This window comes from Sinocyclocheilus grahami, unplaced genomic scaffold, assembly GCF_001515645.1.
Source record: "Sinocyclocheilus grahami isolate Dianchi unplaced genomic scaffold, SAMN03320097.WGS_v1.1 scaffold164.1, whole genome shotgun sequence".
Lineage (NCBI taxonomy): Eukaryota > Metazoa > Chordata > Actinopteri > Cypriniformes > Cyprinidae > Sinocyclocheilus > Sinocyclocheilus grahami.
The window spans coordinates 614,586-642,379 of NW_015505343.1; the positions used below are offsets into that span (position 1 = coordinate 614,586).

The 27,794-nt window shown below is 36.2% G+C and overlaps 1 protein-coding gene across 1 annotated transcript in view; it reads right to left on the bottom strand.

Moving 5' to 3' along the window:
* The window catches only part of pard3aa (par-3 family cell polarity regulator alpha, a), a 515,464-nt gene that overhangs the window by 455,388 nt on the left and 32,282 nt on the right, over positions 1 to 27,794 (bottom strand). The window contains exon 2 of the mRNA XM_016282712.1: positions 5,612 to 5,713. Within this exon, the coding sequence (XP_016138198.1) occupies positions 5,612 to 5,713 (102 nt within the window). The remainder of the gene's footprint in view (positions 1 to 5,611; positions 5,714 to 27,794) is intronic.

Genomic DNA, 27,794 nt, shown 5'->3' on the forward strand with positions numbered 1-27,794 from the left:
AACAAACAAAAAAATCTGAAATATTATTACAGGGGGGTAATGGTGTTTTGTTTCTTTTTATTTTATTTCTATTTTTTATTTATTTATTTAAAGTTTATTTTATAGACTGTTCAAAATAACAGCTTTTATTTTAAATATGTATACAGTATACATTTATACAGTTTTGTTTTGTTTTTTTGTGAACAATCTAGTGAATGTTTTATGATGCAACCAAGCCAGCACTAACCAACATAAAACAAAATTGGAACCTTACTCTTGTCTTTTCAGCAGCCCTATATAATAACCACACTATATATATTCATCATGGAAAGTCACATCCGATGTCCAAAGCCAGAGCATGAGCAGGCAGGAGTCTGGAGGGGGTTACGCTGACATGATGACACCTGGTAAAACACTCACCCGTCCAGAACTAGCCACTAACTGAAGGCCCTGCAGGATGAATGAGCGAGCGGCAGCCCGTCGAGTCCATAAACACACAGACTTCCTAAAGCGAGCCGCAGCAGCGCGCACATATTTCACAGGCTCTAAACAGCCTCTCAGGGCTCGAGCAGCTTCTACGAGGATTGCATAAATCTATTTCCACATGAAGACGTCAGACTGGGACGTCCTGAGAAAAGCACTGCAACTTAGAGGACTGAACTCTGACGTCAAACTTACTTTAAACTAACATGACTACCAATAAGCTGATGCTATGGCCAAAAAACAATAAATGGCTGACATTAAAATTCACTATTTTATTACTTTTTAGATTTCCTAAAGATACATTTAACAGTTTTTTATCCCTGTAATGCTTGTTGTATCCTATTTGATACACAATTTCTAAGTCCTCTAAATGATCAACATGATCAAAATTGCTGTTAAAGCTATTTCACTCAATCTACTGCATGCCTTCTGTTGTCTGGCTGATTTAGCAAGTAAAAGACCTTTTAGTGTAATTGTACAAACATCCACCTTCAGCTCATGCTTCACTGCACTTTGTGTTATGAAATCTGAGATTCGTATAAAGTAAACATAAGAATAACTTTGATATTGTTAGTATAACATTTCAAGATAAACACTTAATAAACTGAAGCAACTTAGGTTTATCCATACATCATAATGTGAATATTAAATATGATCATCAGGCTTTTGAGGAACATTTATTTGTTCATCTTTCAATCATCACTGCGCTGCACTGCAATATAAGCTTTAACTATAAAGCATTTGAATGTCATCTTACTAAGGCATATTATTTTGGGAGATATAGAGTGACAAATTATATTTATATGATGTTATGCAAGTAGTCCACAATCTCATTGATTTACATTAAAACTATCAGAATTATCATCTTACTTTTTTGTATACGTAAATATCAGCATCTGCACCAAATGTCATAATTTTGCTCAGTTTTTTTTTTGTCTAAAGGTTCAATAAACTGTTCCATTAAAAAAAATCTGAATATTATTTCATATATCAGGCTTTACAGGGTTACAAATTAATTTAATTCAGCATCTAAGTGCCTAAAGCAGCCGTAAAACATTCAAATCAAAGACTAAGAGCATTACTCTGTATTTATTTTTAGCATCCTATTACCAGAAATGGAATCATATTGGCTGCAAAACAAAAAATAAAAAATAAAGAACACCTTTAACGCACAGAACATTAAAAAAGCCTTGTTGTTCACTCAACCACACAAGGCCAAATACATACACTGAGCCCTGAACATCTGATATAAACACACAAAGATGCAAAGCTACTTAATCTAATGCACAGCGTATAGCAGAAATAATATTTAAATCTAATCCTCAGAAATGCAAGAAGGCAAGTGCATGGCACGCTGTGAAACCTCAGAGGACCCAAAAGCAGTGAATGGAAAACTCTAGAAGGGTACAGGAGAGGAAATCAGTGAGAACGAGTGAGACAACATAAAAAAGAAAAAAAAACAACAACAACAAAGGAGATGATGCAAGATTAGCAGTATTGAAGAATGGATGCATGTGGCAGTGAAATGTTGTCTGCAGAATCAAGAAATGCCAGCAAAGCCGGGCGGATGAAAGTGTGGAGAGGATGTGGAGGGTGTGAAGAGGGAGGAAGGTGTTACGTGGCTCTCGGAGGAATCCCACACAGCAAAGCCACAGATGCAGACGTCTGGTCTGACTGACTCCTGCTGTTTCCATGGCACCCGCGAATGAAAAGCTCAGCACTCCCAAGACGAGCAGCAGCTCTCAAGACGCTTTCCTGACTCTACAACTGCAGAGAGCATTTACCCAAACAAAGAACAACACAGCGCAACTGATTCTGATTTCTGTATGCAAACATAGACGTTTGGACGCAAAATCCGTAGTATTTTCATTGAACATGTCTAAAATAAAATAAAAATACAATAAAATAAACATAAATGTACAATTTTATAAATATATATATATACATATTTGTATCTCGGGGTCTGAATACTTTCCGTACCCACTGTATATATATATACACTTTTGATAATGCCTCTTATGCTCACAAAGGCTACATTTATTGGATAAAAAATACACTAAAAACTGTAATATTGTGAAATAATATTACAATTTAAAATAACTGCTGTCTATATGGATGTTGTTAAAATGTAACTTATTTCTGTGATGCGCAGCTGTATTTTCAGCATCATTACTCCAGTCTTCAGTGTCACATGATCTTCAGAAATCAGTATAATATGCTGATTAGCTGCTGAAGACACATTTCTGATTATTATCAATGTTGAAAACAGTTGTGCTGCTTCATATTTTTGTAGACTTTTGATGAATGGATAGTTAGAAGGCAGTATTTGTTTGAAATATATTTTTGTAACATTTTATCATTTTTTGTCACTTTTGATCAATTTAATGCAACTTTGCATTAATTTTATTGTGCACTCTCCTATGTACCATGACAATCACATGAGATATGAACATGCTAATCATTCAGTACCATAGTATCATCATTTGACACCGCCACTGTACCTATTGTTGGTGCTATTAAAATACATTTAATACATGTTAAAGTCTTTAAGACTAGACCATATGGGGCATTATATAACAGTTTTTTTTTTCCTTCAGTATCAATGACAATATCCTCTGCTTTCAAAGTCAATGCTAATGCTAATTAGCTTCATAATACGGATTGGACGGAGCAGACACAAAGCAAGTGTAGCCAGACTGTGCCGTTTACTAATTGAGCTAACATGGATTAGCAACTGCGGTCATGCCGAGAGGACGATTATAAATCGCCAGGAACAAAAGCGGCTCTAGCCAGAGAGATGTCACCAGTGCCCAGCAGGAACGGACAGCTAATTAGCTTGCTGACTAAACACAATTTATCAGGGCTTGACAACATTAGCAGTAATGCTAATGAACAAACTACAGCTATAAACCCACCAGAGGGACAAATCTCTTAAGTGGAACTGAGATTAGCCATTATTCACAGTGAGAGCCAGGGGCACACAAGAGCAATGACTCCGATGGAGGTAAACTTCCCACATTCCACTGCCATGACAGAATCATGATGCTTTTCCTGGATGATTCCTTGAGGAAAAGACATTTATTTAGCATGAGGTGCTCCGAAACTGGTGAGTCGAACTGAAAAATCGTTACAAACGCTGACCAACGCTGTTAGTCACACAAACTCACTGTCAGTTTGGCATCAGATGAAGGGAAATTATAGGAAGAGGTAATGATTAGTGATGCACCATAAAACTAAAGTTTCCATTTAGCTGAAAACCGAAACCGAAAAAAATTTATTTAATAATCAAATAATTACTCTTATTTATTTAATAATAATAAACACTCAAAAAAAAAACAAGTTGTATATAAGCTTCTAAAATGCACATAAGGCACTTTTTAATGATATAATTATGTTTCTACTACAATCTATAAACCTTTAAATGGCGTCTGTAATAAAAGACAACAGGTTAATTACATATATAATGAATATGTAATGTAGTGCAAATATTAGCAAAATGCTTTCTCTTATTTCTTCTAGCTAACTACCGAGTTAATGGACAATGAATGGCTTGGGGTAAATCCTGGGGTAAATGTATACAGTTACGTGGCGTATTGTTTACAAGCCGTTTTACTGACATCTTTGAAACGCATTCTTTCATGACACATTAAAGAACATCAAAACTGCACTTATTGTTTGAATTTTATTATAATATTGAATGAATTTGAGAACCCAGACAGTGTTTCATATCAAAAGTAGCAAAGCACAAAGCCTATTGCGACTATTGGATAACAGGCGCACTAATGCTTAGTGAAGTTTTGTTCACACTGAAAACAGCATAAACTGAAAGATCTTGGTTCATCAAAATGAGGATCGATTGAAATCGCAAAATCATTTCAGTCAATGATTTCAGCAAAACTCAAATTCATTTCCAGTCAAATAGTTTTGATTGTTGTAATTTCAATGCATCACTAGATATATAAGTACAATAGCAGACTCAACATTCCTGACCATTCCCAAGCTTCGTGAAATGAAATCAATACACATCCAGATGTGATAACCACTAGGGTTGGGCCGATAGACGATGTCATTGTCCATCGCCAATGGCTGATAGACATCACGATGTTGAGCCGGCATCGCGATCCCCATCCCCCTCCCCCTCCCAACCCTAAAGGGAATAAATAAGCGATGGGAGGAAAATACATATTTCAGTATTTATATCATTGGGCAATTATACTGTATATAAATTGCGGGCATCAGGGAGCCGCTATTACGCCTGGCAGTGAAACTGCTTTTGAATGCGCGATCGCTTTTTAGTTTCACTTTCACTTTCGAGATTCGCGATCACGCGTACTCTGTTTATACTATGGAGCGGCAGTACTTACCACACATTTTACAAGATTATATGTTTGTCAGTGGTGCTCAGGATCTGCAAATTATTCGCCATCATCCTCTGTCATCTCCCCTTACTCCGTTTATGTGGTAAGTTCAATTTTATGTGTACTGTAATGTAACCGTCAACCGTTAACAATTGTTATTTGTTTTCCGTACCTTTCTAAATAAGGATTCACGCTTCGGGCACACCCCATAACCCCCCAAGCCCTCCTGCTGTCATCGTCCATCGCGATGTTTCACTGTACACATCGTCCGATGCCAATTTGGTAGACATCGCCTAACCCTAATAACCACTATAACAAGTCAGAAAAACAGAGGCCTATAACACTCTTCCTCTCTTTGATCTGGAATAAATGTGGAATACTTTTATATCTACATTATCACGAACACTGCCTCTCGTTATTTAAAATAATTGTTGATTTTGATGTCAAAACGTAAAACAGACATGAATAAGACATTCAATAAGCCACCAAAATACCAGTTACACATCTGTCAAGTCAAACTGGGGTCATAGTCAAAGCTTTACTAGCTCAAACTGTTTATAAACCCAAAAAGAGCATGCTTAAAATTATTAATTCAGTTATATAAGACCTCATTGTTACATTTTTGATTCAGCAGATGGCACAGGTCTCAGAAATAAAAGTCAAAATATAATGGTTTTGGTATCGTTTTCTGTTCATTCATCACACTAGAAATGAAAGTTCAGGTTGAGTACATTAGAGATCAGCGTCTCCACTTAAAAATTAAATATTAATGCAGACTACAGATTACATACCCTGTCTTTGTCGTCGGCCACATCACACAGCACGTCATCCAGGTCCAAAATGCCTCCGTCTCCATGTTCTAACCGATTCACCTGTATCCAGTAGCCTGGATCCTAAGAGAGGAGAAGTGAACAGACAGAGTTACAATGAGGCGAATTGTGTCACATTTTGACAAACAGACAATTAAATGTAGATCACTATCTTAAAATATCCATAACTTCTTGTCAGTAAAAGGCGAAAGTAAAGAAACAGGTTCCTGTCAAGATGCTACATAGAACAACCAGAGAAGACTGAGAAATATTTAGTACAGTATTGAATGAAATACAGGGCTTATTTAACTAAGTATCAAAACAAACTTATTCAGCCATCAATATCCCACCGTTACTGTCTGAGTATCCGAATAACATCACCAGCCAGTATTTGTATTATTTCTCTGTACTTGACTGTGTGTCCTGACTGAACTCGGCTCATCTGAACCGCTGTAACCTCATAACTGGACACAGCTGAACGACCCACAGACAGCTTGGCATCCACAGACCCTGGAAGAGCTTCAAAGCGCTGATGACGAAGATGAAAATGGGGAAAATTGGGGTCGCACAGTGATGGAATGCAAAGTTCTGCCGACCACGTTACTGACTGCCAGTCTATGAGTGATTTCCGGCTTTATGTGCCTTCTCATCTCTCTATCTGTCTACAGTATCTCTTTTTTCATCCATAATCTGATGCATTTCCAAGTAAAATGGATATTCTGTCAGAAAAAAAATCATAATTTTTGGCATTACATGATTTAATCCATAGAGAACTAACTGGATCATGGAGTGTCTCTATAGTATACATCAAATGTTTGAAGGGGGTTCCTTCCTAGTGACATCAGGCAAGAAGAAAAGACATTTTAGATGCAGAGCAAGATCAGAAACTTTGATAATCAATTCCAAAGACTTGGAACTACTAACTTCTTGTATAGATGCATAGATATATTGTGCACAATAAGATCAGGAACATGTATTAAGAAAGCAAATAAATAGGTATTTTAATGTAAAATTACTTTAAAAATAGTGAAAACGAGCATGAACAATTAAATATCCAATAGCAGCTAATATTGCTAAATTAAAAAAAAAAAAGCATCAATATCGATAATTAACAAATATGAATACTCAGCATTGAAAAAAGTATATTCTAGCAATATTTAAAAATTATCCACCCTAATACTTCATCCACAAAAAAGAAAATCTGCTAAACTTAAATGTGAACCCATTCATGAAACATTATCTGAAACAAATGTCAACAAGTTCATCCAACTTTTAACAGAGTTAATCTGGAAGACATTTTCTGGCCACAAACCCAGAACAAGATTCAGCAAATATTTGAACAAATTCGCTGCAGAGACGACATGCACCGCTGGCCAGCGTTTCATACTCCCACATTCACCAGGGTCGTTAAAAACCCAGCGACTAACATGCGGATTTAAGATCAACGCACCCGATAATCACCAAAAGATGGATGGAAATGGAGATGAAATGAGGGGGAAAGGTGTGTTTGTCCAGTGTGGAGGGATGTCTGGGCATAATTATTGATGAAGGAGGGTTTGCAGGGATAGACCAAGCCTCGCAGAACTGTGTGCGAAGAGAAAAGAAGACATTGTCCCTCTCCAGTGCGAGGCACGGATGTTCAAGATGAAGAATGAAAAATGAAAGCATGAAGGGCAAAGGAAAGATAAATGAAGCAGGAGTGGTACTTTGCCTACATTACTTTGGTACATTACAGCAGCGTTGGGTGGGTGTAATGCATTTATGTTATGTTTTAATGTGTTACAATAAAAGAGTTACAAGTAACACTTTTTGTAACTCAACTGGTAGAGCGTGGCACCACCAAGGCCAATGGCATGGGTTTAATTTCTGGAAAACACACATGCTAATAATACAGTACATACACATTTAAGTTGCTTTAGAAGATTCTGTAAGTTGAACAAATGTAACAAAGTTTTTTGAGGTAATGTGTTACAGTTAGCATTATCAGCCGCTCGTGTCAAAAGAGGAGGTTGTTGTGTCTGAGATGTGATCATGGATGAAGAAAACATCACAGAATGATGTGAGATTTCAGTAGAAAGGGATGCTAATGCATTTAGGTTGCGTTACAACAGAGGGAGGTTACAAGTAACGCTACTGTTATTTAGTTAACTGGTAGACATGGGTACAGATCCCTGGACACACACATGCTCAATTTAGATAATAGTTTCTGCCAAATAAATAAATGTTACATGAATGTTTTTAAGTAATGTGTTACAGTTAGCATGCGTCTATCAACAGCGGCTCATGTGTCCCAAGATGAGGTATAAAAAAAACATTCTCTTTTTTTTATTAGTTCAAGCAGATTAACTGGTAAAACTTGGCACCATCACCACCAATGACATGGGTTCAAATATCAGGAAAAACACTTGCTGATAAAACATACACATTTAGGTCAATCTGAATAATAGTTTCTGCCAAATGAATAAATGTAACAGTAGGCGCGTTTCCATTACCCTTCAAATTGCGCAAATTGAAATTGGGAATTGAAAACACGCCTAATGGAAACGCGTCAATTTCGCAAAAACGCCCATATAATCGCAAAAAAGTTTATACGCTCGCATGAGGTGGTTTTTCAGGCAATGCGAAAAAGGAATAATTCGCAAAACTGCAATGGAAACGGCTTTTTCGCATTTACAGGTCACATGGCGTATGTAAAAAGTCATGTGATCATTCTTCAGTGTACTATAACCTCCAAGAAATACTCCATAAGTGGCCGCGCTCCAGTATAAAGGGCTTTCCCTACTATTAATGCTTAGACAATTTACACTGCACACGTCTGCAGTGCAGTGTGGCTCTGATACGGTCACTGAAGCTGATTACGGTCACTCAATGCTTGTGTTTATTTTTTTATACAGTCTATGGTTTATTCCAGCCGTGCCACGCACGTTTCTGAAGCGGCTATCTGTGCTGCTTCTGTAAAGATACACGCATAAGCCTCCTTTAAATAAATATAGCCAAAATCCGTAAAAATCCCACCAAAATCCATTGCCATGACTTATCGCGAGAGGCAAAAGGTTATGTTTAAGTCTCATAACATTGGTTAATGGAAACGCCTTAATTTCGCAATACTTTTTTATCGACATTTATCAAATATCGCCAAAGTTTTGCGCAAATCTGTAATGGAAACGCGCCTAGTGTTTTTTGAGGTAATGTGTTACAGCTAGTATGCAATTATTACCAATCACTCGTGGCAAAAGTGGAGGTTACAATGCCAGAGACATGATGACGGATGCAGAAACACATTTCAGGATGGTGTGAGACTCAAGTAGAAAGGGACATCAATGCATTTAATGAGACTTTGTTTATGAGAGTATGTTTTACTCCAGTTTGGTGGTTGCCAATTGTTAATTTTGGACCACACGTGTCTTAATTGAAAGTAAATGAATGTAATGCATGCCAATTGTAATGCCTTACTTTAAAAGGAAACACATAAGCCTCCTTTAAATAAATATAGCCAAAATCCGTAAAAATCCCACCAAAATCCATTGCCATGACTTATCGCGAGAGGCAAAAGGTTATGTTTAAGTCTCATAACATTGGTTAATGGAAACGCCTTAATTTCGCAATACTTTTTTATCGACATTTATCAAATATCGCCAAAGTTTTGCGCAAATCTGTAATGGAAACGCGCCTAGTGTTTTTTGAGGTAATGTGTTACAGCTAGTATGCAATTATTACCAATCACTCGTGGCAAAAGTGGAGGTTACAATGCCAGAGACATGATGACGGATGCAGAAACACATTTCAGGATGGTGTGAGACTCAAGTAGAAAGGGACATCAATGCATTTAATGAGACTTAGTATGTTTTACTCCAGTTTGGTGGTTGCCAATTGTTAATTTTGGACCACACGTGTCTTAATTGAAAGTAAATGAATGTAATGCATGCCAATTGTAATGCCTTACTTTAAAAGGAAACATTATATTGTCATTATTTTGTCATTTATTCATTCATTCAAATGTATGTTTTATCAGCATGTGTTTTTCCTGAGAATTGAACCCTTGTCATTGGTGTTGGTGGTGCCACGCTCTACCAGTTGAGTTACATGAACTAGAAACAATAGTGTTACTTGTAACCCCCTTATTGTAACTAATTAAAATGTTACTTGAATGCATTGGTGTCCCTGTCTACTCTGATCACACATCATTCTGGACTGTTATCTCCATCCATCTTCACATCTCTGGCACGCCATCCTCCTCTTGGGATACATGAGTGGCTAATAATAGATGCATGCTAATTGTAACTCATTACTTAAAAAACATTCAGGTAACATTCATTTATTTGGCAGAAACTTCTGTCCAAAGTAGGGGTTGCACCGACTAATCGACTTAAATGCTCTGCCATCCCTCATTAAGCTTGACGTCGACTAGTCGCTGGTCCTATAGAGGGCGCAACAGGATAAGAAATCTTTAAAGGACTTCAACATTTACGCTCTGTTTCCAAACAGTTAAAATGACAAATAAATGCATGCTCTGAAAGCACTCCACAAGACATGTGTGATTATATTACTGGGTGCTCGAAATTGAACAGGAGAATGAACATTTTAAACAGCTTTTTGTACAGGTAAGTTAATCGCCGTTCTAATCTAATGTGCTGCTGCACTGTAACACACACACATAGGCTTCAGACAGTAGCTCGTACATCACACGCACAGAATCATTCAGCGCGGAAATGTATTGTCAACACTGTACTGTGATTTCTCAATAAAATAGCTTAGAAACTGAAAAGTTCAGGCATATACAGTATTTCTTAATAACTAAATCCCACAGCTTCACTACTGAGATGCTGCCAGGTAGAATTAATTCACACACGCAATCGCGCTCACTAATGCATTCATATGAATGTACTCTTTACTGTGCTACTTTATCTGGATCTGATTTAGAACGAGCAGAAATCTGTGAGAAATATAACGACCCAAAGACAAAAGAACTGATGAAAATGAGCTGTTATAGGAGCAGTAGCGATGTGGGCAGTGCTGTGTCATATGCCATAGCTGCACAAGGTGTTTATCACAGCTCCAGATATATTTGTTCATTAATGACGTCAGCGACTAGTCGACTTCGACTCGACTTTCATCCCATAAAAGTCGACTTTAAAAAAAAAATCAGAAGTCAACCACTAGTCCAAAGTGACTTAAAGTTGTACGTAGGGCTGCACGATAAATCGAAATGGAATCGAGATCGCGATTCGACAGAAGCTGCGATTGTCATGCATATCTTTCAGTGAAGCACGGTTCTGTGATCAGCAGTAAATCTCCATCCAAAGGCCAGAGAGCGCTCTCACGCTGAAACTCCAAATACGCCTCGCAGAAGAAACCCAGAAAATGCCTATCGCTGCAGCCTAATAAACAGAAGATTCATCTGCTTTCATTGACTCAACGTGACTAATAAACACACGACTACGGCAATATACGGTTTATCAGAGTTCTTATTATTATAATTTTCATTAAAATAAAGTTTATTTATAATGCAATGCCTTTATCACTGCTTAAATACTATGAAATATGTTGCATGCCTTATTCTGTGTAAGAAGCCACATCATCTCACAGAAGGATTTATTTCAAACACTCGACTGACGTTATGAAGTGAGTTTGGAGTAAAAATATGTTATTAAATGTGGTATTTTCACATGCTTTCAGATGGAGCAGCATTTACTACACAGAGCCGTAGTTCACTGAGAAGCTACGCAAACAGCTGTCATTATCACAAACGATTTCTTCGATTTCATAATTGCACAATAAAATCGTCGGATTTTTTTGCGTAACTTGTCAGTGAACTACGGCTCTGTGTAGTAAATGCTGCTCCATCTGAAAGCACGGGATGATGATTTCCTGCTGATTACAGAACCGGCTTTACTAACAAATTGCGCATGACAATCGCATTCGATTAATCGTGCAGCCCTAGTTGTACGTTTTATCAGCATTCAGTTTGTTTCCTGGGATTTGAGCCCATATCATTGGTATTGGTTGTGCCATGCTTTAACAGTAAAGCTATGTAAAACTAAAAAAAGAAAAAGTGTTACTTGTAACCCCCTCATTCTATCAGATTACTTAAAACAATGAATTTATCGGCATAATCTTTTTTCTTTTTTATAATCCTAAAACAAAAAGGAGTGAAACAGGTTTGTAAAAACATTATAAACATCTAAAAAACTACCAAATCATGTGGTTTGTGCAGAAACGTGCTGTGGGGAATAAAAGAGAGGGAGATGCTGGATGTAAAGAGCTTTTTATGACAAGACAAAGATTGTAAAATGTCATTAAACGTTTCTCTTTATCGTTGACACTGTTGTTTAACCACTGTTGCTAAAAATAACACTACCAAAAGGAAAATATGAGGAACAAAAGAACAATGAGTCTGAAATCTCTAGATGTTTCAGTGACAGGTGAAGCTTGTGTAAGAAACTCTCTCTATGAGATATGATGACCTGCGAGCCATGCTTAAAGCTCCTTTCAAATACAACAATTTTTAATATAACACTTTTATAAGTAACATTCCTCTTCACTGACACACACACACTGAACAAACATTCCTTTGTCCACCGTAAAGCATCTATTATCAGCCGCTCACGTGTCCCAAGAGGAGGTCAGAGACGTGAAGATGGATGGAGATAACATTCCAGGATGGTGTGAGATCAGAGCCGACAGGGACGCCTTTGCCAGCACATCATTTATGACTCGATGAAGTAATACAACCAGGTCTGAATCACAACACCAAACAAATCCAGGCATCCGAGGGGAGGAAAGTGTGAATCAAAAACAGAAAGAGAAACAATGTCCACAAGCAGCTGCAGAGCTTGTTCAAATATTGTTCTTTTCATGAGTGCCTTCCCAATGATTTCATTTTTTCTTTCAGATGCGGATGAGCTCCAAGCAATCGTAAGTTCAGAAGATACCCGCAGACAGCCGCTGCATTCTCCAACCCCGCAACCTTTTCACCAAGGAAGTGAATGACACAATAGAGATGAACGCTCTGTGAAAGCATTTTAGCTCAACAAAGTACAGGATCTTTACAAATCTTTCCAGAACTAACCGCAAGCTTTATCTTTGCAAAATCAGGGTGGTTGGGCGACATGTCATGACACTTTCGATGGCTGTAAAGCACCTACTGTATCAAAGACCTATTGTGAAGAGCACACCCGAGGCAAGAGCCATGCAAGAGAGACGCTTTATCCCGGGAAAAGTGTAAATATAGCCTGCTAGTGTAAATATAGGCTACCTTTTTTTTTTTTTTTTTTTTCAAAACTGCATGCCTGATGAGCTTGGAAAATGTAATAAATATCTAAAGTGGGTTTCAAAAGGTTTTTATTTTTTTCATGTTAACCTGAAAATTAACAAAGTTAATATATATATAGCAATTTTAATAAACATTTCAGAAATATTTTTTTAAATTTTGACAAAAAAAAAAAAAGGAAATATTTAATTTTATTTCTTTTTTTTAATTCAGCAATTAGTAATTTGTAATGAAACGAATCTAAATGTTAAAAATAAAAAACAACAACGCCAAATAAACACATTCTCATGATCTCACGTAACCCACTTTATATGTTGAGTAAAAGTAAATGTGCACCAACAAGTACTTTGTTTTCCCGATTAGCCACATTACATCATTTTCTCCAGTAGCAATGATCTTGATCTTTACTACACAAGACATCTGTAAACTGATTGAGTACAAGATGACGCTTGTTCTTATTCTTTGAGAATGATAAGCACTCTATTTGTGCCCCTGATCTGTTATTGTTCACAGACATCCATCATTATTATGCAAGACGAAAGAATAGTTGAAAATGAACATGCAAATCAAAAGTGCACATTATATGCATGGGGGGTGCAATTGCCATTTTTTCAAATCTCACGATTCAGACTTTTCTTCTCGTAATTCTGAGTTTATATCTCTCAATTATTTCTTTTTTTCTTGCAATTTTACATTTATATCTCACAATTTGACTTTTTTTCTCAAACTTGCACGATATAAACTCATAGCTGCAAGAAATAAAGTCTGAATTGTGAGATTAAAAAAATCGCAATTACCTTTTTTATTTTTTTATTCCGTGGCGGAAACAAGCTTCCATAGAAAACAGCATGAACAAAATGCAAAAATTGCATTCAAAGACACTGAGATCCGCACACTTGCTGGGCATTTTTGCTTTCCTAGTTGTTGAACTTTGTATGACTGCTGGTTTGTCTGAAGTCGAATAGTTGGCCAACAAAGCAATCTAAATCATTATTCATAACCACCAAAATTACTCATAATTACTTGTTAACTGTAAAAACTGTCAGTTGACCTAAACATGCTCCATTTGGTAGCAGAATTAACTATCAAGAAATAAATATATTTATATCATATTTAAATGACTGAAATCAACCAGACAAGTAGTTTACACCAATAAAGTATGTCCTATTCCTATGGGTCAAAAAACTGTGCAATTCTACGTTCTACTTCAAACAAATTAGGGCAGGTCCTATCAACCACAATTGATGTTATTAATTATTATTTAACTAATATAATTACTACTATTGTTCCCACCCTAATAATCTGGAGCTAAGAGAACATTGTGTGGTTGTGCAACCATGAAAGCCATCAATTTGTTTACAGACGGTTTGCCTTTAAATCTATCACCACCACGACACGTCACACAGAGCTCGACTCTGAAACGCTCTAATCAAAACTTCAAAAAGCGTTGATAGGCATATGCTTCCAGAGGCCTAGCAGTCATTATTAGCTGATAAGCATGCGTGTAACGGCATGTCTGAGAGCACATGTGTACTCCAGCATGATTAGGTGACAATGCTGGCAACGAGACAAGCACGGCTTTCACAGGGCGGAAGACACCTCAATAAAGACGCAGGTCTGAAGGGACAGATATGATGCCTCTCTGTTCCCTAAGGCTCAGCTGCCGTGTCGAGACTCGCCCGCCGCTTACTGTAGAATTAGATGCCAGTCTGATTCTACATTCATGGGTAAACAGCACTCGATGTCCTACCATAGATAAACTCAATAGAGAGATTTTGGAGAATGGTGTGGCCTTCAAAAGCTGTCCTGAACTCATTGCTCAATCATTTCTTGAGGTCAGACATCTGACTTGAATAGTCAGTGAAGATTGATCAACTTCACTGAGAACCATCATACGAGTTCATTTCCAAAATGCAGGTAACTTATGTCAAAGAAAAAACAAGCTTTTATGGATTTTCATTGCATGAAAAGATGTGGGCCAAAGACGAGGCATCCCATTTTGGTGTCTGCATCAAATTAAATTGACAAAAGTGATTTTATATACACAGAAAGCATATTAAATACTAGTGAAGTGTCTACTTTAATGTTTCAAATAACTTTTGAAAATAAAATGTAATGAAATAATGTTCCAGTGTCATTCAGCGAAATGTGGACTAAAAAACAACCAATGGCAACACTGTAAAAGTAGCTAAATTCTGCAGAAAAGCTGAGGACTTGGCAACACCGCAAAAAAAACATCCACTTGAGTCAACATCAATCGCCTTTTTCAATGATGTACGACTTGCACTGACAGGAAAATATCTGATCTGTCCGTTTACATGACAGACACAAATGCACATATCTGATTCATATCAGACTTATTTCCAAATATGAACGAGGCCTGAAATCAATCTGAGAATATTGAAATCCATGTGCTTTTTTCCTGCTTACCCGTTTGTGTGAGATATCCAATCTGTACCACAGGGGAAGGAAAAAAATATGAATTGGGTCACTTGAACCATGAAATGTAAATATGGCCTTATAAGGGTTCATGTGACAGCCAGGAAACTGCCACTAAATTAATGTGAATGCTAACTGATAGCTTTCTCTAGGTATTATACCTCCTTCAGGGTTAAACCAGCGTCCAAACATGAGTTGGTCATCAGCTATGTTGGTTTCTTCAGCATTTTCAGCAGTGGGTTTGGACAGGATATTTTTTGTCCCGAGAGAAGTGGTTGTGTAATGTGTGATGTCATGTTTTGATAACCGAAACGCTGCTTGAGCGCTGAGCCAGCATGGAGCACAGAGAGTCCCACAACAGACAGGATACTGAGATAATCAGCCAAGCAATGAATACTTAAAATCACATAAGGATCCAATTGAATGAGCCTATAATGATACGTAATTAAAGCAATTAAGGCATTAGAGTTGAGAGGTTTCTGTCTGTAGTCTAATACAGAATGGATTGGGGTGAGGGTAGACCGTGTGCATATGGAGAGTTTTAGAGGGGGCTCAGGAAAGAGATAGGAAAGACAAAGAGAGGTGACCGAGTGCCCATCCTAAAGAAATGTAGAGAGAAAAAGAGCACAGCTGTGAAGGTCAGTAAATCACCTCTGAAATCAGCCAAATTCATCTTGCTGGGTGTTTTTACTTATAGGGACAAATCTGCCTTTAGGAAACTTAGGGGACATTCATAAATTTAAAAGTTAATAAAGTAGATCGTATTTTTTTATTTTCTTTCTTTTTTGTTTTATCAAAAAGTTATTATAGCTTTAGAGTTATAGTTATGACAAATGTACACTGCAAAGATAAGGAAATATAAATGTTTATTTAATAACAACATAAGTTTTGTGCTCATTTACAGTAGATAGAAAATGTGAAAGTAAGTAAATGTGTGCATGACAGAGCAGAGGAGCTGTATGTGTAACACAATACTTGTACGAAATTTGAATAAAATGACAACAGACAATGCAGTTTTTGCATCTCATATATGTGCTATTTTAATAAGTTCCGTCAAAAGTACACAACCAGAATTAAGGATATCTATTATACAACAAATATATGTACAGTCCCAAACCTTTTACTACAGTGAGCTAAAAACAAATGAACACCAAACAAAACGATGAAAAATAAACCTAAGCAAACCTAAAAAGAACACAAAAACCCCAAAATAAAACTAAACAAAAAATAGCACTAAAAACAATAAAAAAGCAAAACAAACTAAAACAAAACACACAACAAAAAGAAAACAAAACAAAAAACAGCAAACAAAACAATGAAAAAGCTAAACATACCAAAAACCAAAAATACCCTTTTACTACAGTGAGCTAAAAACAAATGAACACCAAACAAAACGATGAAAAATAAACCTAAGCAAACCTAAAAAGAACACAAAAACCCCAAAATAAAACTAAACAAAAAATAGCACTAAAAACAATAAAAAAGCAAAACAAACTAAAACAAAAAGAAAACAAAACAAAAAACAGCAAACAAAACAATGAAAAAACTAAACATACCAAAAATAAAACAAATCATAAACAACATAATTGATAATGAGCGACACCTGCGCCACTCACCGGTCTCGAGTCCCACGGAGGAGCTCCGGAAGGATAAAAGGAGGAGCTACGACAGTGAAAGACGAGAGAGGACCAGGCCTGGACTTTATTTTGTGTTTTGGTTTTGTTTGTGCGCGACAGTCGTCCACAAGGGGCTGTCGCGCTGTTTTCGGTTTATTTTATTATTAAAGTTTGTTTAAATGTTCGCTGGTTCCTGCCTCCTTTCTTCCCGACCTACAAGCGTTGTTACAAACACCAAACAAGAAGGAAGAAAAACACAAACTACACAAAACAAAAATAACACCAAGCAAAACAAAATATTAAAACAAAAACAAAACGCACCTAAACAACACCACTGCCCAACACAAAGTGAAAGTAAGGCACAGTTTGTGAACACTATTTGGGCCATGCAGACATTGCATGGCATCCTTCCAGGAGTGTGCGGTCAAGAAACCAAATTAATGTGTTTATTTAGCTTTGTCTGCTAATATTAACTTTGCTAGCTCTGTACGGTGGGGCAGTCGGCCAGCTTTTCTTCCAGCAGCACAGAGATCTTAAACAGTGGGAGCTCCATTCACTGGCTGTACTGTAACCCCACAGCAGCTAAGACGGGGTGGGCTAACGTAAAAAAGACCAGAGAGAGTTAGCATGACTGGGGAAACGCGATTACAGCCTGTGTGGAGTCAGCGGCCCATTCAGGAAGGAGGGAGGGATTCTCTGCATCATGTTGCAAAGCTGTGAACCCACAGCTGACGAGTGAACGGTTCACCAATTTAACCCTAGAATTAGCACAAGCCCACGAAAAGAGTCACGCACCTCTTAATGCTTTGCAGAAGAAACATATTTAGACTATTTAAACGGCATCCTAACAATGCATTAGCAGCTAATTATAGTGTTAATATGGGGGATTCATCCATTGGGGGCTTTTTTGGCCGTGTAAACCTTAATAAACCTTCTTAATACACTCTTTTAACTTTTACTCTTCGATTTCTGACAGCTGGAACACACACATCACAGTATTGTTTTCCCTAAGCAACAATTTCTAAAACTGATTGAATCTGTGGAAATGACATTTTAAATATGTTTCTAAAAAAAATAGCTCAGGAAAGAGATAGGAAAGACAAAGAGAGGTGACCGAGTGCCCATCCTAAAGAAATGTAGAGAGAAAAAGAGCACAGCTGTGAAGGTCAGTAAATCACCTCTGAAATCAGCCAAATTCATCTTGCTGGGTGTTTTTACTTATAGGGACAAATCTGCCTTTAGGAAACTTAGGGGACATTCATAAATTTAAAAGTTAATAAAGTAGATCGTATTTTTTTATTTTCTTTCTTTTTTGTTTTATCAAAAAGTTATTATAGCTTTAGAGTTATAGTTATGACAAATGTACACTGCAAAGATAAGGAAATATAAATGTTTATTTAATAACAACATAAGTTTTGTGCTCATTTACAGTAGATAGAAAATGTGAAAGTAAGTAAATGTGTGCATGACAGAGCAGAGGAGCTGTATGTGTAACACAATACTTGTACGAAATTTGAATAAAATGACAACAGACAATGCAGTTTTTGCATCTCATATATGTGCTATTTTAATAAGTTCCGTCAAAAGTACACAACCAGAATTAAGGATATCTATTATACAACAAATATATGTACAGTCCCAAACCTTTTACTACAGTGAGCTAAAAACAAATGAACACCAAACAAAACGATGAAAAATAAACCTAAGCAAACCTAAAAAGAACACAAAAACCCCAAAATAAAACTAAACAAAAAATAGCACTAAAAACAATAAAAAAGCAAAACAAACTAAAACAAAAAGAAAACAAAACAAAAAACAGCAAACAAAACAATGAAAAAGCTAAACATACCAAAAACCAAAAATACCACCAAACAAAACAAAAAAATAACACCAAATTGAAGAAAACACAAACAAAACAAAACAAAAATAAAACCAAAACAACAACAAATCATAAACAACATAATTGATAATGAGCGACACCTGCGCCACTCACCGGTCTCGAGTCCCACGGAGGAGCTCCGGAAGGATAAAAGGAGGAGCTACGACAGTGAAAGACGAGAGAGGACCAGGCCTGGACTTTATTTTGTGTTTTGGTTTTGTTTGTGCGCGACAGTCGTCCACAAGGGGCTGTCGCGCTGTTTTCGGTTTATTTTATTATTAAAGTTTGTTTAAATGTTCGCTGGTTCCTGCCTCCTTTCTTCCCGATCTACAAGCGTTGTTACAAACACCAAACAAGAAGGAAGAAAAACACAAACTACACAAAACAAAAATAACACCAAGCAAAACAAAATATTAAAACAAAAACAAAACGCACCTAAACAACACCACTGCCCAACACAAAGTGAAAGTAAGGCACAGTTTGTGAACACTATTTGGGCCATGCAGACATTGCATGGCATCCTTCCAGGAGTGAGAAACCAAAAAACCAAATTAATGTGTTTATTTAGCTTTGTCTGCTAATATTAACTTTGCTAGCTCTGTACGGTGGGGCAGCTTTTCTTCTTTTCTTCCAGCAGCACAGAGATCTTAAACAGTGGGAGCTCCATTCACTGGCTGTACTGTAACCCCACAGCAGCTAAGACGGGGTGGGCTAACGTAAAAAAGACCAGAGAGAGTTAGCATGACTGGGGAAACGCGATTACAGCCTGTGTGGAGTCAGCGGCCCATTCAGGAAGGAGGGAGGGATTCTCTGCATCATGTTGCAAAGCTGTGAACCCACAGCTGACGAGTGAACGGTTCACCAATTTAACCCTAGAATTAGCACAAGCCCACGAAAAGAGTCACGCACCTCTTAATGCTTTGCAGAAGAAACATATTTAGACTATTTAAACGGCATCCTAACAATGCATTAGCAGCTAATTATAGTGTTAATATGGGGGATTCATCCATTGGGGGCTTTTTTGGCCGTGTAAACCTTAATAAACCTTCTTAATACACTCTTTTAACTTTTACTCTTCGATTTCTGACAGCTGGAACACACACGTCACAGTATTGTTTTCCCTAAGCAACAATTTCTAAAACTGATTGAATCTGTGGAAATGACATTTTAAATATGTTTCTAAAAAAAATAGTTGACTGCGAATTTCATATCTAATTCTGGCTAATTCCACAGCTAGAAATCCTTATGAAAATTAACCATGGTTGTATTACAAATAAAACTAAAAAAAAAAAAACATGGTTAGACATTTTAAATATGTTTCTAAAAAAAATAGTTGACTGCGAATTTCATATCTAATTCTGGCTAATTCCACAGCTAGAAATCCTTATGAAAATTAACCATGGTTGTATTACAAATAAAACTAAAAAAAAAAAAACATGGTTATTGCATGGTAACCGCAAATTAACCTTGGTTTTGTTAAACTAACCATAGTTTAATCATGGTATTTGTAGAAAAACTGTGGTTATGCAAATGGTAATCAATCAAAAAAAAAAAAAAGGTTAATGAACTTTTACTATAATAAAACCATGGTTGATTTTAGTAAGGCTAAGCTATAATCCTAAATACACACAATTAAACAATACTTTCACACTTTTCTAATAATTTAACAAAATTGCTTCATGATTGGAAATGACTCCATTAAAAAAAGCATGTAATATATCGTATTTAAATGGTCTATGATATAATTATAAACATTTTTAGATACATTTTCAAAATTTGGGGCAATCAATAAAATAAAAGGCTATATATATATATAATTATTTTACTCTTTGTTCAGTTTTAATATTTTTTGATGAATTTTCATATTTTAGGATAAAAAGAAACTTTGGGTTTGGGACAATCATTAAAATAATAATAATAATAACAACAATAATAATAATAAAAACAGCTTTAAAAATAAAAAAAATACGTAATATTATACATAAACATTTAATTATTTTACTCTTTTTAGATCATTACAGTTATTATTTTTTTTAATGAGCAATTATTATTTCTAGATACATTTTCATATTTTATGGAAAAAAATGTGTTTGGGACAATCAATAAAATAATAATATACATAATAGGCTTTTTAAAAAGTAAAAATAAAATGTATGTGTGTGTGTGTATATCATTACATTTAAATTAAATTATTTAAATAAATAAATATAAAATTATAATTTGAATAATCATCCATCTTTGAAGAGCACCCACATACAAATCATCTTCACATGCTTCAAGTGTGATTGTTTAAAGTGCTAAAATTGTTGCAAACAAACCATCAACCTTGGCTGTGATTGCTCCATTGAAATATCGGCTACTGGATATGGCTGTCGACCCATTAAACGGCAGACTAAACATCAGTTTAGCAAATTCTACGTCAGGACTTCAGCGAAGGAGATTCAAGATTTGGCACAAAAAGTAAAAATAAAATGTATGTGTGTGTGTGTATATCATTACATTTAAATTAAATTATTTAAATAAATAAATATAAAATTATAATTTGAATAATCATCCATCTTTGAAGAGCACCCACATACATATCATCTTCACATGCTTCAAGTGTGATTGTTTAAAGTGCTAAAATTGTTGCAAACAAACCATCAACCTTGGCTGTGATTGCTCCATTGAAATATCGGCTACTGGATATGGCTGTCGACCCATTAAACGGCAGACTAAACATCAGTTTAGCAAATTCTACGCCAGGACTTCAGCGAAGGAGATTCAAGATTTGGCACGTTCAGGTCCTGCACCACCAAACGGCTTCAGCATGCAGCAGTCAGCATTATCTCTCAGTGCATTGTTTATTATTTCATAACCACGAGTTATGAATGCCAGATGGAGGCTCAGACGATGCCAAGTGGAACATACGGCTGCGTGTCGGTATCACAAAGCACTGCAAAAGGAACGCAACCAGGAAGTGGGCATATGGCACGATGCAAACTCGGATAAACTGTGCTAATGTTATGGTGTGTAGAAATCATTAGAAGCTCTGAGGTGCTGAGAGGAGACATTAAAGCTCCCCGCGTGGAGCAGATCAGTATGGAAAAAGCAGTCTGCGGTTAATTACCGCTACATTTACCGTAAACCGTGACCACAGACAGAGCCTTAATCATAACTGATGTGTTATGTGTTGGCACTGTATCTTACTTTCTTTCGCCCGTATATATACAGGTTTGTTTTTCTTCTCTCATCCCAACCCTGTTACTTGGCTTTCAGCAATGACATCATTTATTTATCTAGAAAACATGCCTCTCTTTCCTGAGAATAGTGCTTTAGCTTGGGCTGGGTTCACTAAATTGATTCTTTTAAGGTTTGGTAATGAAATGCCTTGTCAAGAATAAGTGTGTAACGTTATATAAAGAGAAGCTTTTCTTTGCAAAAGCCAGGGTTTGTTGTTTTCCAACATCACTGTCTTTGTTCAAGAGACTTCTAGTGCGTGCAGAAGCAAAATTACTACAAATTATATGCATCAGAGACTCGTTTTACAAGTAAATACACAATACAGAAAAAAAACTGGTAAAAAAAATGCATAAACCTTTAAGTGTGTGCTTTACATTCATTTATTTTATCTATTTATTAATTTATTTTATTTGTATTTTATTTCATTATATTTTTTCATTCTGTACAGATTTTTGTCATTTTATCCAAGATTATAATCTTCTTCTTTTTTCTGTCAAACATGTTGAATGTCCAAGCTGCTATTTTCTATACAACAAAAGTAGATCAAGATATATTCTGCCAAATAATTTAATATATATAAATAAATGAAAACAATCAAATAAATAAATGAAAACAATCCAACAAACACTTTGCCCAAGATGTCTTTTATGCTTCACAGAAGAAATGTAAATTTAATTTTACACAACATGATGGCTTGAAACATGATGGCGTGCAAAAAATAACATTTTGGGGGCTGAAACTATTCCATTCCACTCCTATTCTTATCTTAAAATCTTACCTTAAATTCGACTTTAATTATTACTCCAGTCTGTCCCATCTTAGATCTGAGATCCCACAATAACCCGGCACTTGTGTAACCATGAACTTTAACTCCATTATAAGCAAGCATGCCAACATTTCAGCCTGATTGATAACATCGCAGAAAGCTAAATTAGTGTCCTTGGTCTTCAAATAGAAGGACTGGCGAATAAATACAGCACGAGAGGATGAAGGAATGTCTCTAGGGTATCAAAGAAAACAAAATGAAAGCCATAATGGCATTAAACACGGCTGAGAGCCGCTGGCAGTGTCGGATGTAGAGCAGCAGGCTCATATTTGTTACCCACAGACGTCTACAGATCTGATCGCGCTAAGAGCTTGAATAAGACGCCCTGACGGAGCCAAACGAATTATCTCTCACTTAATGCAAAGTGTGAAAGTGCGCAATTGAAGATGGTTTACATGCAGGTGAACTGAAATGTGTTCAGGGCTGAGTTGGTTTGACAACGGCGTCCTCTAAGGCCAGATTAAGCGCTGAGAGTTCAAATAAAGTGCCTCTGAATGAGGTGAATGTCAGCCACATACACACATATGAATCGCTCTGACTTAACAGTAGGTGTCTGCCAAAGAAACCCAGGCACGGATCCAACATTCACACGTCTGAGCGCAGGATGGAGCAGACGAGAGGATAGGTGTAACAGAAAAACCAGAAAAACAACACAAAAGCGAAATGCTGTGAAACGAGGCGAAACTGAAAATTATTTTGATGTAGCTACATTAAAGTGCAAGTTAAAAAAGGATCTGATGTATAATGGGGTTGTAAGCACTTTTTATTTTTCAATTAAAGTGATTAAATCAAAAATACAGTATAAAATAACGTTTTAGACGTGGGTCAGTAACCAAATATATAACATGTAAGTGATAATGAAAAATATATATTTTAAATCTCATTTAAAACAAGTTCTTGGCAATGTAATCTTTGTATTCACGTTAGTCTCATGTAAAAAAAAATTTTTTTTTTAAATGTAATGCATTAAATTTAAAGACTAAATAATTAAATGTCATGTGGTGTAACCATCAAATAACAAGTTATAACATATTTTCTAACAAGTGTGCACATATTCATCATTGTTTTTAAAAAAGTGTTATTTTAATCATTCAAAAATATCATTACATATTTGGGTAGTTGCACCACATGACATTTTACAAGAACATTATTAAATTATTATTATTATTATTGAACGAGACATTTAATAATAATTAGTTAGGGTCTGCTGTTTTGGTTTGGTTTTTCCTGCATGTTGGTTGCACCATATAACTTGGGGAAATGTTTCTGAAATATTAATAAGCACCAAAGGAGTTTTTAAAAATATTTTCCCCCAATAAAGAATATGCCAATCTACTCAATTTGATTTTGCTCTCAAGAATTTCACTCTTTTAAAGAAAATAAATAATTTTCTTCATTATAATACTAACAGATGTACCACCCTAAAATCGACGTAATGAACAAAATGACTTTTAATTCGGAAATTAAAAACATGCTCATCATAGAATAGGTGTATTCAAGTACTTGCATGGATAAATCGCTTTTTAATGTAGTTTTAAATAAATGATTAGGGGCCTAGATTTGCCCCAAAAAAATTTGCGTCTACTTATCTTAATCTACCAATAAAGACTGAGAGAAATAGTGTATCATATGTTAGTGTTTCCTTCTTTCATAAGAGGTGTATGACCACCTAAGTAGTCAAACTGAGCTGCAGCAATATAAACCTGAACTTGTTGAACCAGTATTTCATTGTGTGAGCTGAAAACCTCTATTTGCCAGTGACAGCAACAAAAGCACAGAGAATCAGACTCAGTCTGTGTCTGTGAGGAGGAGGAGAAAAGCAATAAAAGACCATTTTTCCCATGGGGCCTCATAAATCGCAGCTCTGCACACACTAGGAAGACTCCAATGAAACAAACAAAGCAAGTGCACTTCATGATCCACTTCAAAGGCGACATCTGGCTAAAGAGGCCAGATGAAATGAAAGTGACAGCATTTGAGCTACTGGAGGAGGCAACGTTTACAGAATCAGGCAAAATCTTCAAGAGATAAATTATTTTTATGGTAGTGCACAACATACAACACATCCCCGTCTCTACAGCTTAACTTATTAAATATCAAACAGGTGTTAAATTTGCATGCACAAATTTTGGTCAATCCAAATGAATTCAATTATTTTTGTATGAACAATACAAATAATAAATTTTAGCAAATATTGGTTCAGTCTCCTTCACTGATCAGGAGGACGCAAGACAGAAATAAAACGACCGCACAAACACACAAGGCCATTTTGAATCTACAAAACAGTAGGATTCAAGTGTTCACATGATGATCATTTTTTTCTGTTGATTGTAATTTGTTCAGGTCTACACAACACTTTCCAATGCAATCAATATTTCATTCAGACCAAGCTCAATCATTTGAGGTGTTTGCATGCATGAATGCTTTTCAAACCCTCTTTCGGAGTTAAAAAATTACTTTTAGGACTTACTACTAAAGATGCAGTGAATAATTAGCAATGCAAAAGTGTTGTTATTTTTGCAGCTGACAACGTGAGACGAATTTAGTAATAAATCATGCAATGTGATTTGCAGGTTTGCGGTAGTCAATTTACTGGTATCTGTGCCATTATTTCACACCCAAAAAAAACATTACCGCATTTTGTGCTTGACATGTCTGCTGCTAATTTGGTAGATTGTGTTGATCATTATGTAAATTAACTGGATAAATGTGTTCTTTAAATAAAAATGTCAGTAGATCATCACCTGCAGAATTTCACACTCCCATCAATGCTTTAACGGGATTCGCTCTCATGTAAATTTGCTCTGTTCAGTAAATCTAGTCTTAAGTTTAATATATAGCTTGTATAGCCAATCTGGTTACACTTAAAATAAACTTAACTGAATAAAAGCTGAAGTAATTTAACAAATGAATTTGGTGCATATAAAAGTAGCTACTGTTAATAAATGTCACTGTCGTGTTTTTTTGTTTGTTTGTTTGTTTTTTTAAATATAAACTTTTTATGGCCGTTCATTTACATGACAATGGCATTTCAGAGGCCTGAAAACACAAATCTTTGAAAACAGGTTTCAAAGTGCAAGTTCTTGAAAACCCCACAGTTATCATCTCAATGTAAACTTCAAAAACGTAAATTTGTGAAACAGTGACGTCATGCACATGCATGTTATGAGTTCAACTCTCAACTTTATTTCTAAAGCACTTTCAAAAACCACAATGGGCACAAGAGTGCTGTACATGAAAAAAAAAATTTGAAAAAACAAATACATAAAATTCAATGTATAGATATGTAAAAAACAAAAGTAGTAGGCCTATGCAAAAAAAAAAACCTCTATGCGCCTGCGCACATCGCCAACTACTGACCCGGCATGCGTAATACAGCATTTTTAGTCGCTTTTGCAGATTCGTGTGAACTGGGATCAGTTTGACAATGTTGTCGTCTGTACTCAAAACTTTCCAAAACTGCAAAGGAAAAGCCTTTCCATTTTTAGTACAGTCATTGATTGTCGTGTCAACGTACCCGTAGTCTATGCAAACATCAGCTGGGGATGCAATCAGAAGTAGAACCGCACAAACTAAATTGTGACTCGGAAGGAAAGGAAATGCACCGATTTTTTAAAGCAGCCTGCAGCAGTGATATTTTTTGGAAAGGCCAAGCGTTACAAAACCTCTGTTTCCCTCTGACTTAGTCACACTCTACATGCCACATAACGTTAGCAAGAACTCCAGGCACCCTCGAGCTCTGACTGGCACATGTTCACAGACCGCCATCAGATTTTATCTGTCAGATCTACTGTCTGTCTATCTCCATAAAAGACACGACTGAAACGCTGCCATCCGGAACCAAACTCACTGACCCTTATCCTGACATATTTATAAGCTAACATCTCTTGACAGGTCAGCGTTCATCCAAAATTTCCTGGACGCAGGAGTGGAGCCTCAACTATCTGACAGATCAATTCCCATGAAACTTTCAACAGAAGTTCTCTGCCGTTTTTGAAGATCATACCAGTATTTTGGACACGGATCCTGCCATGAATGAAGTCTCTCAGTGGAGCGTTCAAGCCTTCCACGGCCCGTTTCCTTCGATTCTGACAAAATCTGATGCCACTTTTCAGATGCTCTAGATTAGACAAGCCTGAACGGATCTTTGGAAGCGTCCTATTTACCTGTCAGATGGCCAAAATGCATTTTGACAACATGACTACGCAATATTATGAACGCAACAGTCTATTAAGACAACTGTTGACTGACATCATACAGAACGAATGTGTAAAGTTTGACATTGTGCTGAACTGAGATGCTGTACACATATTACATACACATTTTATGGCCACAATTTGGATATTCTGCACTGTAAAAAAATGACTGTGAATTTAACGGTAAAAGACTGTAAAAATGCTACAGTAAAAACCTGTTAAATGGTTAACGGTAAATTCCCCTACTATATACGGTGAAAAACTGTATTGGACATTACATGTAATTTTACGGTAGTATGCCGTTTTTGGAAATGAAAAATACCGTATAATATACAGTGAATAACCGTAAATTGACATTCCCAGAATTCCCTGCGTTACATTTCAAATTTGATGTTTTTTTGTTGAAATAACTATGTTTCTTAGTTTTTTCTTATCAGTTTTGTATATTAGGGTTGTGTGTTACACCTAATGTTGTTAAATGAATGTTTATTGCATTATTTCAGTTTCATGTGTGTTACCGTGATGGTGTTTAGTGTTTGTGTGAATGACGCTGTGCACCTTCTATATATGTTATTATTTAAAAGCTGCTTGTGATGGGCTTTGGTTCATCACGTGACTTTCTCATCACCTCCTGCATTTGGTGGTTATCAGTGTATTACAAAGCTACAAAACAGATTTCAGTACTTCAATAGGTAGGTGTATTAACATTATATCAGT